This window comes from Plectrocnemia conspersa, unplaced genomic scaffold, assembly GCF_051122295.1.
Source record: "Plectrocnemia conspersa isolate PC_06_02 unplaced genomic scaffold, ASM5112229v1 ptg000013l, whole genome shotgun sequence".
NCBI classification, from domain to species: domain Eukaryota; kingdom Metazoa; phylum Arthropoda; class Insecta; order Trichoptera; family Polycentropodidae; genus Plectrocnemia; species Plectrocnemia conspersa.
Genome location: NW_028277177.1, coordinates 3153562 through 3169299, shown reverse-complemented (window position 1 = coordinate 3169299; position 15738 = coordinate 3153562). Strand labels below are relative to the sequence as shown.

At 31.1% G+C, this 15738-nt stretch overlaps 1 protein-coding gene across 1 annotated transcript in view; it reads left to right on the top strand.

Annotated features, from left to right (window-relative positions):
* Nucleotides 1-15738, top strand: part of LOC148227023 (uncharacterized) — a 74816-nt gene that overhangs the window by 44282 nt on the left and 14796 nt on the right. Inside the window, exon 2 of the mRNA XM_088202792.1 lies at nt 11494-11679. Coding sequence (XP_088058918.1) covers nt 11509-11679 — 171 coding nt within the window. The 5' untranslated portion in view covers nt 11494-11508. The remainder of the gene's footprint in view (nt 1-11493; nt 11680-15738) is intronic.

The window sequence follows — 15738 nt, the reverse complement described above, 5'->3', positions numbered from 1 at the left end:
CCTCAATATGAACAATTTAAAAGACTTCTATTTTCTAAAAATAACATACATGTAATATTTATTGAAATTATGTGTTAATTATATAGAATTATAATATTACCAGTAGCTTTTCCTATAAACATCCTGATTTCTCAAAATAGGTTAATGCGTATATCACGTATCATATTATTACATTAAACCACCAGTCCAATCCAATACTCGCTTACTTCAATCGATTTTCTTTTCTAGTAAAGCTGCTGTAATAACATTCGTTATAAGTCATAAAAATAGGTCATAAAAAACTGTTTTATCTTATATATGGGTGTCTGGAGGATCCTTTGCCGTTTACAATTATTATTATTTCACATAGGATTTTATGTAGTTATAATATTGTGATTGCTTTAATTTCGACTCCATATTATTATTAGATGATCCTTTTCCCGTGTACAAAATATATTGTATTTACTCAAATTCTCAAGCCAGAAGTCTTCAACTTTTCTCTGCAACTATAATTTTGAAAAATTATTGATGATTATATATCATTATAGTATTAAATAAAAATTAGACCAATACCTTAAAAATATGATAAATAAAATCAATTTGGAAACAATGGTAACGAAATCCAGTGGAAACGTGGACCGTCACGCTGATGTAATCCTGTGGGATTATTGTTCGTTTTGGCTGTTCAGGCACGATTTCCCGATAATTCGGAAGGATCAGCAGAGAATGATAAACAATGAGAGCAAAATTTGAAGACGTGAATTGTTCGTACGGTTTCATGTTGCACGTTATATAAATTTTGTAAGGTGAAATATAATCAATTTACTGTACCACAGGTGGGTGTGACCGTTCTAAATAATTTATTCTAAGAGCTACAAGTTGCAGAAGGACGATGAATTTTAACTCTACTATAAGTGAGAAAAATATATATATTCATAACCTCTATATTAGTTATTATTAAAAAAATATTTTTTGTTTCTTTTTTTTTTATTATATTCAAATGGTTCAAACGTGTTTGAAGTTGCTTATCATGTTGTTAAAATTATAATATATAAATTTTTAGTTTTTCCAATTAAGTTAAAGTACATAAGTGATTGAGTATAATTTAAGTGCATTTCCATGCTCTAACTTAATAGCATTTTGTAGGATTTTTACATACTTTTATCATTGTCATTGTTGCGACCTCTCCCCTTTGGAGATGGCCGTCTTTTCTTCTCGAAGGACCACCGTCTCTCGACGGAATTAAACGCCTCTAACTATAGAAATGCTTTATTATCAGAGTTTACATCCTCAGAATCCTTGCTGACGCACGACCATACGCCGCGACAGCCGAAGAGCCTTCAGGTTATTTATACACAAAAAACCACGAACGGCCATAACACACTTTTATTCGGCCATGCATAAATATATGTAAAATTGTCGGAACAGTCATTAAAAAATAGCTTGTACCAAATAGAAATACAATTTTAATTTGTTTTAATAAAATCTAAAATATTCTATATATTCTGAACTAAGTAAATAGATGATCATATTTATTTAATCAAAAATATGTCACGTAGAATTTGCATAATTATTGTATATACGTCAAATTATAATAGCCTTGTCTACGTCTGATGAATCCAGTCGTCTCCGTGATGAAATCTGGATTTTGAAAGTAGTAGTGAAGAGGGAAGCGGTTGCTTTCTCATCGATGGTCAACGGTCGGCGCAGTTCAACTTTACACGAGCTCGTATGAACTCTCTTACGTTGAATGTCAGAGATCAGGTAGAAGTTCTTGTTAAAAATGAATTCCGAATGGAAGTGCTGAAGAGCTTATACAAGCTTGGTATGACTTTCGTGCTACGGCCAATACGAAAATTTGATGGTCTACTTTGATGTATTTATATCCAACTTTCTTAATAGAATATTCAAATCCCCTTGAGATTTGGTAACCTTGCATTTATCAAATAATATGTATATAAATACTAACACAGCTCAAAAACCTTATTTTAAATATGTTATTAATTTAGTAGGAGTTTTAAAAATGATATTAAAAATCTGCAAATTAATTGTTTGGCTTAATAATGCTTATTAGAAATGTCATTGTTGAGCACCCATAATTGCACAATAGCCACGCAGACTTTATAAAACCAAGAATTATTGAAACTATCTTCTCTGTAAGCTTCGAGACTTGCCTATAAAAACACTAATAGCATCAAATCCAAAAATAGCTGTTTTAACTATCCTTTGTAATTATCGGACAGCCACCTAAAAACGTAAAATTTCACAGAGAGTTTTATTTGTACGTGGAGTTAAGCACTACGTAATTGGATTTTAACTTTCCGTATATTCTATTTGTCCATGCTTTCCCGAAGGAGCATTATAAAATATGTGTCATTGAGTCACATCACCCATCACTTCTCAGACAAATTATTAGCGAACTCATTCAATTCATTAATTTGATCAAAGACCAGAGCCACTGGATTGTCACAACAATCTTTCATTACAGATACTATATAAAATCACTTCCCAAGTATCAATTCAACATCATCACCACTTCACTTCCTGTCCATAAATGCTAATTTGCTTTGACATTTTTAACTTTGTCACACTCGATTGTATAAATTAATACGTATGAATTAACATAAAGTGACATCAGGTAAACAAAGACTCGACCCTGTAATTGTTACGAGACGAAAGAAAGCTCAAATGCGGGAACGTTCACCCGGTAGTTATTGATCCGAGTTTAACAGGTGGTTTATATATGGAAATTGGAGCGACCTGGTGATATGGTTAAGGCTCGGTAAATTGGTCATCGTTCGATGAACGTAATTAATTTTCCCCTTCTGGATGCTCTAGAGCCCTAGAAGTACAAGAAAACACGCCTTTATTAATTTATATGCGGTCTACGGGGTATTTGCACGTTTTACGGTTCATTAATGATTCCACGCACGTTATGTAATAAAATGAAACATTTAATAAGAAAGCTATAAACAAAAACTCATATTAAAAGTATTTTTCGTTTTATAAAGTCTCAATCTTATCGGATTCAATTGAATGGCTTTCAAACATCATTGACTTTGATTCGTGTTAAGTAGATCGACTTCAATCTTATGCAAAACAGACTACTATTATATTAACTTCTTTGAAGTCGAGAAAAGCAAAGTTCTATGAATTCGTGTAAATGTCAAGCTTGACGATAGCTTTGATCACAAAAATGCCCTGATTTCGCGAAGTAGGTCAATACATGTATCACGTATCATATCACTGTATTATAAACACTCTAATCCGATATTTGTTTGCTTCAATTGCTTTTATTTTACGATTTAGCTGTAGTAAAGTTCGCTGTAAGTCGTAAAAATTACTCATAAAACACTGTTTTAGCATAGCTACGGTAGCCTTTAGAAGACCTTTATTTATTATTGTATGTACAATTTAATGTAAATGTGATTGATTTTTTCATTTCTTTCTAAAAATAGAGATTCAAATGCCTAAGCCTAGAATTTTTTAAGAGAACTCCAAATCCACGTACACCCTCAGCTACGTGATAATTTATGACTGAAGAAAGATAAAAATGCCTAAAATAAAACAAAATGAATAGAAGCATAATTTTCACGTCAGAGTGTAATAAAATCCCATTATTAATATGTCACAGTTACACTATTTTTTTATACTACTTAAAATTTGTCATATAAAAAATTAACCTCATTTGTCATATAAAAAAATTGTAAATTTGTAATTTTGTATAAATTTTAAAATATTTAATAATATTTATATTATTAATATTTATTATTTGTATAATTTGTACATTTGTAATAACCTAGCTTGTTAAACAAATTAACCTCTCATAAAAATCATTCTTCGACTCACTTGGTCGGTGGCGGATTATTTAACTCCTTATCGACCGACCCCTGAAATCTGCTTATATCCGGTCTTGACCTGCGACAGCAAAATCTACACCAACGACTCTTATTTACCGATCATTGACTGCAGCGTGAGATACCTACAATCCACACTTGATACAAAAGGTGTTTTGATACGCCGATGACACGATGACTTTCATTGATATTACCGACCTCTTTGGCCTAAACAAATCCGCTATTTTCAACTTATACAGTGGTACCTTGATTTTCGTCGATAATCTGTCCAAAAACAATCGTTGAAATCGGAAACCGACGAAAACCGAGGCAATTATTTGTAGTTTGTATTAACATTATAAGGCACGTGATTATAGTATGTATTAACACTCGCAATCAATAAAAAAACACAAAAACGCAATACTGTGCAGCGCGTGGGTCGTGTACGCCGATGAAATCCGGGGCAACCGACGAAAACCGAGACAATTCTTTCGCGGAAATATTGACGATAACCGAGGTACCGCTGTATATACAACTTATGATACATTATGCTAAATCAAAATTAATTAATACAAAACATTAATTAAAATTGTATAATAGTGGTTAGCAGCTGTATATGCCTATCCCGATTTATTTACAAAAATGCATATTATATTTAAATTGCAGTTCTTAAGTATAAAATTAGTAATAAAAAAACACAAATTTTTGTTACACAGCAAAAATTAAAAATAGCGCTCCTAGAATTTAATTAGTTCTAAGAGTTTTAAACGGTTCTTCCTTATTTTCTATAAAATATGTAATAAGATTAATTTATTAAGAAATAATTATTAAGGATAAAAATAATTATATATTGTTCTTCTACCAATATATAATTATTATTGCACATGACCTTTCCAAACAAAGAGTAGTTTTTTCTGCGGTACTTTTGGATGATTAGCATACAGTCATACGCAACCTTTTTTCCTCAGAACCAAATAAAGATGTTTGCTATGTTACGCATAATATAATAATATAAAAATAATTCTCAAATAATTAAATCTTTTTCTATCTTATTTTTATTTCACCCACATATATATATATATATATATATATATATATATATATATATATATATATATATATATATATATATATATATATATATATATATATATATTAATATGTATAAACATACATTTATACACCTGTACAGCTCAACATTTTGGCCCAAATCACTCATGGACAACAAACAAATAAATATATTAATATAAATACAATTGTTTACAAAATATTCAAAATTATTTATTCATTCGTTTATTGAAAAATTAACGTCATATCTGATGGCGAGACAAACCTATAACTATTTTAGACAAATCATGTTCCTGATTGGTACAGACTACTCTTAATTCATCAGCAGAGTGAGCATCATTAATCAGTAAGCCGATTTCTATTTATGTTCTTTGCATATTTCATTTTAGAATAAGATGATTCACAAAAATATTTTGAAGCGAACAAGGTGGGCACAATTTTGTACAGTCTTGTATTTTTCATGTACTAGTTTCTCCCTCTTTTCTTTGAAAACTGCTTTCGGATTCGTATTGTTTCTTAAGTTCGATGAATTCGCATAAATAAATCCTAACGCTGCTAGTTGTTCAATCTTTTCTGTTTTCATGTGCCAGGGTTTTTTTATAAGCAAAAGATATTTATTGATTTTTATTCAATCCTGAAATCTAATGTTACCTTGAATAAAGCAGCTTAATAATTTGAAATGATACTATAGCTTTTCGGAGAAATGTCAATACCACCTTGTTTAGCTTCTATTAAAGATATTATTTTATTTTATTAATTTATTTAGCTTAAAATATAAAAAAAAATACTTTATATTAAAAAAAATTGTCTGTATTAAAAATTTATTTCTTTATTCCATTTAGGAAACCCGCTACAGTTTTATATTTGCTGATTGTCCTAAGAAAATTATATAAAACACATCTCCGTACATAATTCCCCTGGCCGTACTCGTTTTCTTATACCTAACTATCCCTAAATGATCTCTATTTTTAGTATTATATTTATATACGCTTTTATTACTTATTAAAATACTCTGGTAACATATTATTTTTTAACTTATATATAAATACTAAAACATTCGTCTTCAATATTTTTTGAACATTTAACCATTCCAATATATCAATCATACTTCTATTTTTATTTAACACTACTCTCATTGTCCTATTTTGTAATTTTTGCAACATCAATTTATCAAATTTATTAAGCATATCTAATATTGTTTCACAATAATTAAAATGGGACAATATGATATTTTTTGTTTTTATACTTAACATATTTTTCATTCTGGATAATATACCTATTTTTCTAATATTACAATGTTCCTTAAAATTATATTTTTAATCTACAATTACTTCTAAATATTTTATATTATCAACTATAAATAACTATTTTTATATTATTATCTACCATATTTTTATAATTAATAAACATGCATTTAATTTTATTTTCATTTAGTTTAAGTACATTATTTTGTAACCATATATATATTATAATTAATTCTTTATTTTAATTATTTACAACCTCTTTAACATTATCACCTTTGCAATATATTAATGTGTCGTCCGCAAACAGGTGTATTTTACACTTTTTTATATTATTAACTACAGCTGTTGCGAATTGAAAATTGACATGGTAGTGTTTGTGGTAGATAATTATAATTGTTAACTTTCGTTTTCATTAATACTGTTGAATAAAATTGGGAATGTATAATTACGTCAATTTTGGAAAAGGTGAATTTTTTCGTCGTCCTAGCATGTGCATAATGGCGAGCCTCCAACTCAACACGCGCGCGCGACCTTTTTTGTTCTATTCATAGAAAGCAATATCGAATAGAAGCTTGTAAACAAAACATTTTTATAACATCTTAATAAAATTATTTTGACGTAATTTCACCTTTATTTGGCATCAATAAATACAGATTTTCAATTATTTTGCATTTTTAATATAAAATATATCAATAATATATAATATAAACAAAAATGGACTTAATTTATACCTAATTTTTAAGCAACCTCAGAATTACTAGTCTGATACGTTACGTACTACGCTATCCCGTTCCTTAATATTATAATAACAATATAAAGATAATCTGTGTAAAATTTTACGATGCGATCAAAAATCTTTTATGCAATTTCTGCAGAGTATCCAAAAGCTGTATTTTCTTATTTTCCGATAATATTTTTATTGCTAAATTTATCAAACAATATTTTAGACGCATTGATAAAACATTTCATCACAATCTCCGTGGCAGAAAATGGCTGCACGTGTTTACTAAACAAATTTCATTTTCAACACATTTTTCACCGCTACGTCTTGTGATATGACCACTGACATAATATCTTGTTGTAGTTGCAATGACGTTTTAAAGAAAGTTAACTTTTCAGATTTGAAGGTCATTAAATGATTTGTGTTTTGTGGTACAGTGACGAAAAATGTATTTTTTAAATTAATACATTTTCACGGTGCTTATTTGATACAACAAAATATTATTATTGATAAAAATAGAAGCTTAGCCCTTCATCAGAGAAGGGTGGCGAATTCCTAAGAATATACATTTCTGTTGGCCGATAAGGCAACGGAAACTACGCGCATTATCTACGAATGCGAATAATCATAAACCTTAAATATTTATGGGACGTATATAATCCTTTAAGTTGTTTATCAACTGATTTTATTTTTAAACGCAAAAACCCGTTTTTCTTCAACAGTAAAATAATATTTTATCGCGAGTAGAACTGGCTCTTTTTTACGATGATATGCGTTAATCGTTCAATCCAATTATAGATCATAGATATGATTTTGATATGACAATGGTGCGTGGCGAATGGAGATGAGTGTGAGTGAGATAGTTAAATAAGCGATTGTTCCAGTGCAACTCAAAGTTTTGAGTTGCACAATTTCAGATGCTTGAAAATTTTGGTATCGATTATGAGTGTTGGGCCGCACATAAAAGCTTGGCAGGCAGGTTGAGTATCACCAGGCTTAGTCGCGAGATCTCTACAACAGTGTTGTGTAAAACACTGTGTGCCACATAGCTTCTGATTTATCTTTAAGCTTGTTCGAAATGGTCGTTAGAATGACCTTTAAATTTAACAAATGTTATTGATATAATAAACATGTTTTCAAAAGGCTTGAATTTCGTCTACTTATATAAACTCAACCTAAACATATGAGAGGCCTAAAAACTACCCCGATAGAGCTTATCAAATATTTTTTCCCGAAAGTAGAGGTATCCGATTTACACTTAAGGCCATCGATATGTTGGGTGACATTTTAGCCCACGCTTTATTAATTCATGGCTTCAAAAATACGTCGCATTATGGTTGCTCTTACCTAATGTCTTTATTTTCTTTATACATATTAAAAATATATGAAAGTAAACAGCTAGATATAAAAGGCGTTCCACAAAGCTTATTGTGCTCTTGACCTTTGCCAAACAGCAAAAAACTTCCATCGGTGTAGCCAGATAAACATCTGCCATCGACCTTTCGCGTCAAAAGCACACTATCGCGTTGAGCATCAAAACGTCGACTTAACCCCTTGCGCGTGCCATTTTTCACTCATGTTCGTGAAAGTATTTTCTAAATGTTTTTCACACCGCGTAAAATTTATTTGGCATTTCTGTTTTCCGTATTGAATAGTGTACCTAATACTCAATATTTCACAGGGCTTACGATGAATCTGCATGCCATTATATATATTTGTTGTGAGCAATTGAAAACGTCTGGTTTGGATCGTTCCACTTTAATGGAAATTTCCGACATTCCCGGATTATTCCTATGACCTTTTCCGATGCGAGCCGAGCTCTCGTTTTATCCCGGCTGCATTCATGTCAGAGATCGATAGGGTGTGGTCTGCGTAACGCTTCATATTGCCACAAAACACACGCTAAATAAATTTACAAATTCAAGATTACAAAGCTCACGAGGTTATGATGTATGGTTATTGCTTTAAGCTCATTATTACTGGATTAGGTTCATATTGCAGTCATTTTTCACCAATATAAATATCGAAAGCTGAAGTCCATTAAATAAAATAATAGTAAAATCTTATATCTACATGTTTTTTCCATGATTACTCGTTATTTTGTCGATGTTAAATTATTATTTATTTTTTTCTTTAATTTATTTATTCAAAATTTGGCCATTATGACTCGACAGGATAATCCCCAATGCGTCATGATGGTTTATTTTCCTAATATTCACACCTATATTTCATACACATACATATGTATATATACATTCATATTCATATTCCAATTTACACTTATATAAATACATACGAACAGATCCGACTGAGCTTGCAATGCAAACAAAAAACGCGCATTAAAGATAATAAATATAAGATTTTTATTATTATATTTTATTAAACATGATTGTGAAAATATTTTTGATAACTATGTCTTCTTCAATTATCACCTGCTTCAATTCACCTGCCCTTTATTAAATTTATCGAATATTAATTGTGTCAATGATATATATAGCTGTAAACTAGATTAAATTTTAACTAACGTCTATGCTAATTGAGATGACGTAAAATGAAGCAGTTACAATTATAAATATGGCAAAATCTACTTTATTTCGAAATTTGTTTTATTGTCGAAATTGGGCATTCTCTACAAGCTTCTTTCGGAATTCTAGCCCTGAGAAATGGAGCCCACAGGTGGAAACTAGTGAGAATTGCGAAAGGTTATGATGGGCGCAATCGTTATTCTACGAGCGGTGGTGGAGAAACTGGCGCAGGGATGATATCCATGGAGTTCTGGTTGGTGTCACAGCGACAGTGTTGCTGAGGTTGATATCAGGATGTTCACGTCCATGACCGTATATTGTCCGCGGGTGGACGGGCGTCTGCTAGTCTTTTCGAGTGTCTACCTTCTCCTCATTGCATCTGCAAAGCTTCCTGACCAATCACAATCATGCAGCGATCATTTAGCCAATCGTTGCACTTGCTTCTTAGAACAACGATATATGTATACGTCTTTAGAAAGTGACATACGCGTGATGGACATCTCCGAGGTCGAATTGTGCAACGGTAATGTTGTTGTCTTACGTTATTTTTGTCCTCTGGTGATATATAGTTTCCCGTGACCGTTTCGTAACAAAGAAATATTTATTCAGTGCACCGGAGAATCTTTGCGTGTTATTTATGAGGAAACTCTTTAGTTCTAATCGTAACGAGGGCTTTTGTATAATCCCACTATGGTCGCAGATTTTAACGCGAGTTTCAAGTATAGGATCCCTCACACTTCGCTAATAAAAAACATAAACACCACCATTCTCACAAAAATGACACCACTTTTTTCCAAACATTTGTATTCAGTGGTGGTTCTTTACAATAAACTGACTAAACAATGCAAGTATAAATTTAAAACTTTAAATGATGTAAATATAAATAATTTCGTATAAAAATATTTATATTCCTCGTTTTTGTTAAATGCGAGTTGGTCAGTTTTAAATAACATCATATTCGACAAATAAAAACAAATCTCTGATTTTAACACTGAGTGTGTTTTTTTCTAGATGTTCTAAATGATAATTAATTGTATTGTCACTTAGTAATGTCTACTAAAAATTGTTTAAAAAAAATCGCTAGATATTGTGATCATTGTATCTCGTTGATAAACTGGTATAAAACTTTATCCTAAAATTATTCATATATACACCACTAAATTTAATGTATAAACAATTATAGTCCATCCAAGATGTTAACGCTCATCATCGTTGTGTTGGAAATAAGGATGTGTGTACGCATGCATGCATACATACACAGTTTTCCGCGAATTTGTTTTCACCGATAGGAGATCGTTACCAATACTAAATCAGGGCTGTTTTAAGGGTAGGGTGACCATACGTTTGAAATTGAATTAAAAATTATAATGTGTTATATTTTTATTATAAATTATTGTCATGTTGTGGTCAATAAAACAAATCCTGTAATATTCTTTTGGTATTTTAAAAAAATATTATATTGAACAGATATTCAACCTGGAGAGTGATATCAAAACTGCTCTCATGTTTTTGAGTTAAAGTTACAACATAAGTAAGAAAGTGATATTTTACACTTTCCTCAACAAATTAAATTAAAAAAGTAAAATGGTCACCCTATTATATTTTCTCACCAATACTGTGATGATGAGCGTTCATATCTTGGAAGGACTGTACATCGTTGTCTATTATCTATTAATCCAATTATTCTACTATTAAAAAGAGATTAAAAACTCACTCTGGCCTTAAAAAATTATACCTCAATCAAACGATGCCATAATTTTGACAAAATTACAAAACATAAAATGATTAATGTGCAAAATATAAAAGTGGTGTAGTAAAACACAGCTTGTAGCAGCATACAATTTTAGATTGAAAACCGTAAACTACAAGCTTTACTCTCCGCGTCGACCGTTTCAAAAGAAAATGCTACGCCATTTTTAATCGGGTTGAAAGCCTATGCGCTCGCAGAAAAATCTCGAAACCCTTTCTTGTGACGTATTAAGATCTCGACTTTTCCACCGCTGTCAACAGGTCTTACTAAACCCAAAGCTCCTTTTATTCTAAGAGTTGTTAAGGGACCGTTGTGGCGGATGTCGATTCTTGAAATTTGGGTCATTGTAACGATTCTTTTTTGTTTTCAGTGAAAAAAACACAAGATGATCGGGGCTATGCCTGCTGTTGCCGTTAGGCACGAGAGAAGAAGACAAGACAAAAGGGGCAAGCGCCCCAGTCAACTGTATCTGGGGGGCCCTTGGTTGCCCCCGTCGCCGAGTGCCTCTCCGAGTCCGCATCTAGATCGTTTACCTGAATATTACATGTGTGGAAAGGTAAGAATTTTTTAATCTTACTACATATATAATAAGTTTTTTCATGGCTGAAAAAATTTAATCTTACAATTGTACAATTAACTGTTTATCAAATAGCTCTTCCAGATCTCGGCCAATATACCCTTAAGTCATTATAGCTGTGTCTACAGTGTCCTATAAATGTCTCTGATTTAATTATTCTGTAGCTACTAGTAAAACCTTAGAAATTATTTTATATTTTACACGGACAAATCTCGGTCAATTTGATTATAAGAAAGGCGAACTTGTATCAGAGTACGTGCCTTAATAAAATCGATACCCTTTGAATAATGATGAGAGGTATATTCTTCTTATTTCTCGGCATTCACAGATCTAGAACTGTTCAACAAAAGCCTTTCATCGGACACAGTATTGAGCTACTATTTTCCATTATATTTTACTTTAAGCTTTTTCAGATTATTGGCCCAATTCTCACTCTCTTCGTGGTCTGTTCTCAAAAAATATTATACAATTCAATGAAATAAACAAACTGTAAAACATAATTTGCATGGCCAATATAGGGAAGAAGCTGAGAAATTTGTTTGCTATATATATATGATATGAGCTTTTACTGTACATATTATTATTATCAGTGATTAATACCTGAAAGACCTGGGTTTAAATCCTATAATAATAATACCTATGGACCTTAGTAAATTTCTATCGTGACTGTGAGATCAAAATTAGTGATTATTATATAATTATATATCTGATCTATCCTTGATTTTCATAATCTCAAAAATAAATGTCATGTTAAATAATTACAATATAATTGATTTAGTTCTTGCATATTGACATATATTGATTGTAGGCTGTGATAATAGTTATTAATTAATAAAATAGATCACTGATTTACAAACATTGCTTTCAGTCTGGTGTCTCACTACTAACTTAGTAGTGTTGATTTGCATTGTAATGCATTGATCAAATGTAATGCTTAGTTGAGCCAGTCTCAAACATTTATATGTTCTCTTGCGTCTTCTCTTGGCCAAATGCGTCTCCCGTGTGCTCTTTTATAAACGAAACCATTGTGAATGCTTCTCAAAGACCACGATATCTTCCGAAAAATATTAATTATTTAAATCTAAATATTTTATATAATATATTTACAATCTATTGCCAATAAAACAATTAGAGATATTTTAGTTACGTTGATTATTTTTTATGGTTTTTAAAAGTCTCGTTGTCATTGTTTACGTCTAGCTCTTTGGTGTTCTAATGTAATGACTTTTCTCAGTGGTTTGTTCATGAATTGCATCTGCTTAATTTTCATATACTATTTATAAGGAAAAAGCGTACGAAATGTCGCTCTTATTATGACTGAACTACACTATCCGGAAGTTGGCCAAGGTTGGCCAAGGACGGAGAATATAGTGTAGTTCTGTCCGCACTATAATTTCTCGGAAGTTGTCCACGGTTACCGAGAACGGGAGGTAAAAGGGGGATAATTCAGTCGACTTGGCCAGCTTCGAGCGCTTCCGAACATTGTCGGCAAACGGACCGAAGTCAAAGCTGCTCTTTCAAGCGCGATCGGTGAGATACTTCCCCTTTCGCTCTCTCGCATGTTAAGTGACGACAGTGAGAGAGATAATGATATGTTTTTTTCGCAAACTGAGATAGAACGAGTAGCTCGGTTCAATTTCATGATCAACACGCATGTCGAGCGCTGCATCGTAGTCACGTGATCAAGTTATAATACCACATGCTTATCGTGGACTTCAACAGACTCTCACTGACATCTTTGAATATTTTAGCGCACCAAAAGGGATTAATTATATTTTTGATAGTATATTCTTTTAACAGATATCGTGATTATATTTTTTTCATATAAAATTAAATAATTAAAAATAATTAGTGGTATTTGATTTTGTTAAGAAAATCATTTCGAATATCCTTATGTATTTTCTTAGATCGGTTTATATAAATGTCACACCATAACGAATTCTTATTTAGAATCGATGGCGACAAATTCTAGGATAGTCACAGATCTGGTGTTCGTATTCTGAAGTATCATATTTATGCCTTATGGCATTTCGCAAAAGACGACAAAGATTTTGCGTAAATTGAATATTTACGACCGAAAAGTTTTCACTGATATTGTATTGGTGAGTTCCCACACAAACTTAATAAAATGACAAATTAAAAAATGCGATTATTTGGCACATTTTTCGATCACGCGCAAATATGCTAGCTGTACGTGACAGAAGCCGCCGTCCGGACGTCATTCACGGCCACCGCAGTGTGGTCGCTTACTCGAAGTCGTAGGTCTCGGCCGACTTCAGTTGTAACTTCAGTTCGGACAACTTCCAGAGAGTGTAGTGCAGGCATTATGATTTTTAATTTCAATAATTGGATGTCTAATCTAATTAAGGATACTATAATTATAATAGTTTTGAAGTAATAACTACTATAATGTGTGGCGCAGTTTATCTTTTAAATTTATTTTAATTACAGTTGGAAGCTTTCTGAAAGTAAGAAAAAATAATCTTTTTATAAAATATATTTTTTTATAAATAAAAAATTTAAAAAAAGAAAATGCAAATTAGATTTATATAACTCACTTCACAATTATATGGCAATTTCCAACGTTTTTTAAGAAACAGTTTTGCACAGTTTGAGATATTTCAATTTATTATTTTGTTTTCTTTATTTAAATTGTATGGATTCGTCCAGTTGCACAGTTAGGGTCATTTAAACAACACTTAAACGTAATAAAGAAAATAACAACTCGTTTAGACAAAATGTTTTCAATAGTTTTTGTTATGCTAATTTATTTAGTACATAAATATAGCTTAAAGTTTCGTGGTAAAATACCAAATAAAACTCGATTTTGTATTCAAGTAACAGGGCGTTGTGACGTATATAAATATTTTTGAACTCCAGTTTTTCGCCACGAAACATGCTCATGCGTTGCAATCTCGCACACTACAATTTTCTTGCCAAAAATCCAAACGTTTATTTTAGGGTTCTAACATTGAGTTGGAGAATTTTCTAATCGGATTTTAATTTATTAAATCAAAAAAGAATACAATTTCTCTGTTTATATATAGTATATTATAATTATTGGTTATTGTTTTATGTGCACTGGCGTTAAGCTGTTAAGCTGTCAAACTGTCAAACTGCTCTGCGCATATATTCACGAAATAAATAAATAAATAAAATATCGATTGCTTATATAAATGCTAATACAATTTACTAGATTAAACACGTTCAAATTACGCGTTTAAAAAAATATGTAGCTCTCCAAAAATAATTAAATAATTTTAGTAATTTTCCATTGAACGAATACCTAGCATACATTTTATGGAAATGCAAGACAAAGCATTAAACGATTTTTGTATATAAAATGTGATATGAATAATGTATTATTCAAATGATTTTGCACTAATCACTCATAAAAGAGCAGTTTCATCGATGTAAGAATGCTTCGCATATTAAATAAACGTATTCTGTTTGAAGAAAACATTTACTCGCCGGGTGTTTTCGCGTTAAATAACCATTTTTCTGGAGCAATTAGGTGGTAAATGGGGCGAGAAAAACAACGAAGAATATTTTATATCGTTTTAGCTCAGAAAGTCTGGTTGTCTTAATTTAATACAAAAATATAATAATGGAAAGTAAAATATTCATAACATGTTTAGTAAAAATGAATTTTATCTCACTTAATATATTATGATACATAAGACGCAATATTGCTTTTCTTTTCTTAATATATATGTATATATATACATATATACTCACTGACTGAATTAAGATATTTGCTAGCAACATGCTAAAACATTGTCATGCATCGACGGATTGTCGACACCACCACCAAACGCCCTAGTAAAAGGCTCTAAAATATAAATACGGATACTGTTCCTATTCTCTTTTATAGCGATATTTAATAAAAAATGGGATGTTCAAACTTTTAGTAATGATTTTTAAAAGTCGGTATGTAGTACTTCAATAAACTTTTTCACATAAAAGGTTAGTGACCGTGAAACGACGTGTACGAAAACCGTGTTTTTGTCTACTAAAACCTGCTTACAATAATTATGG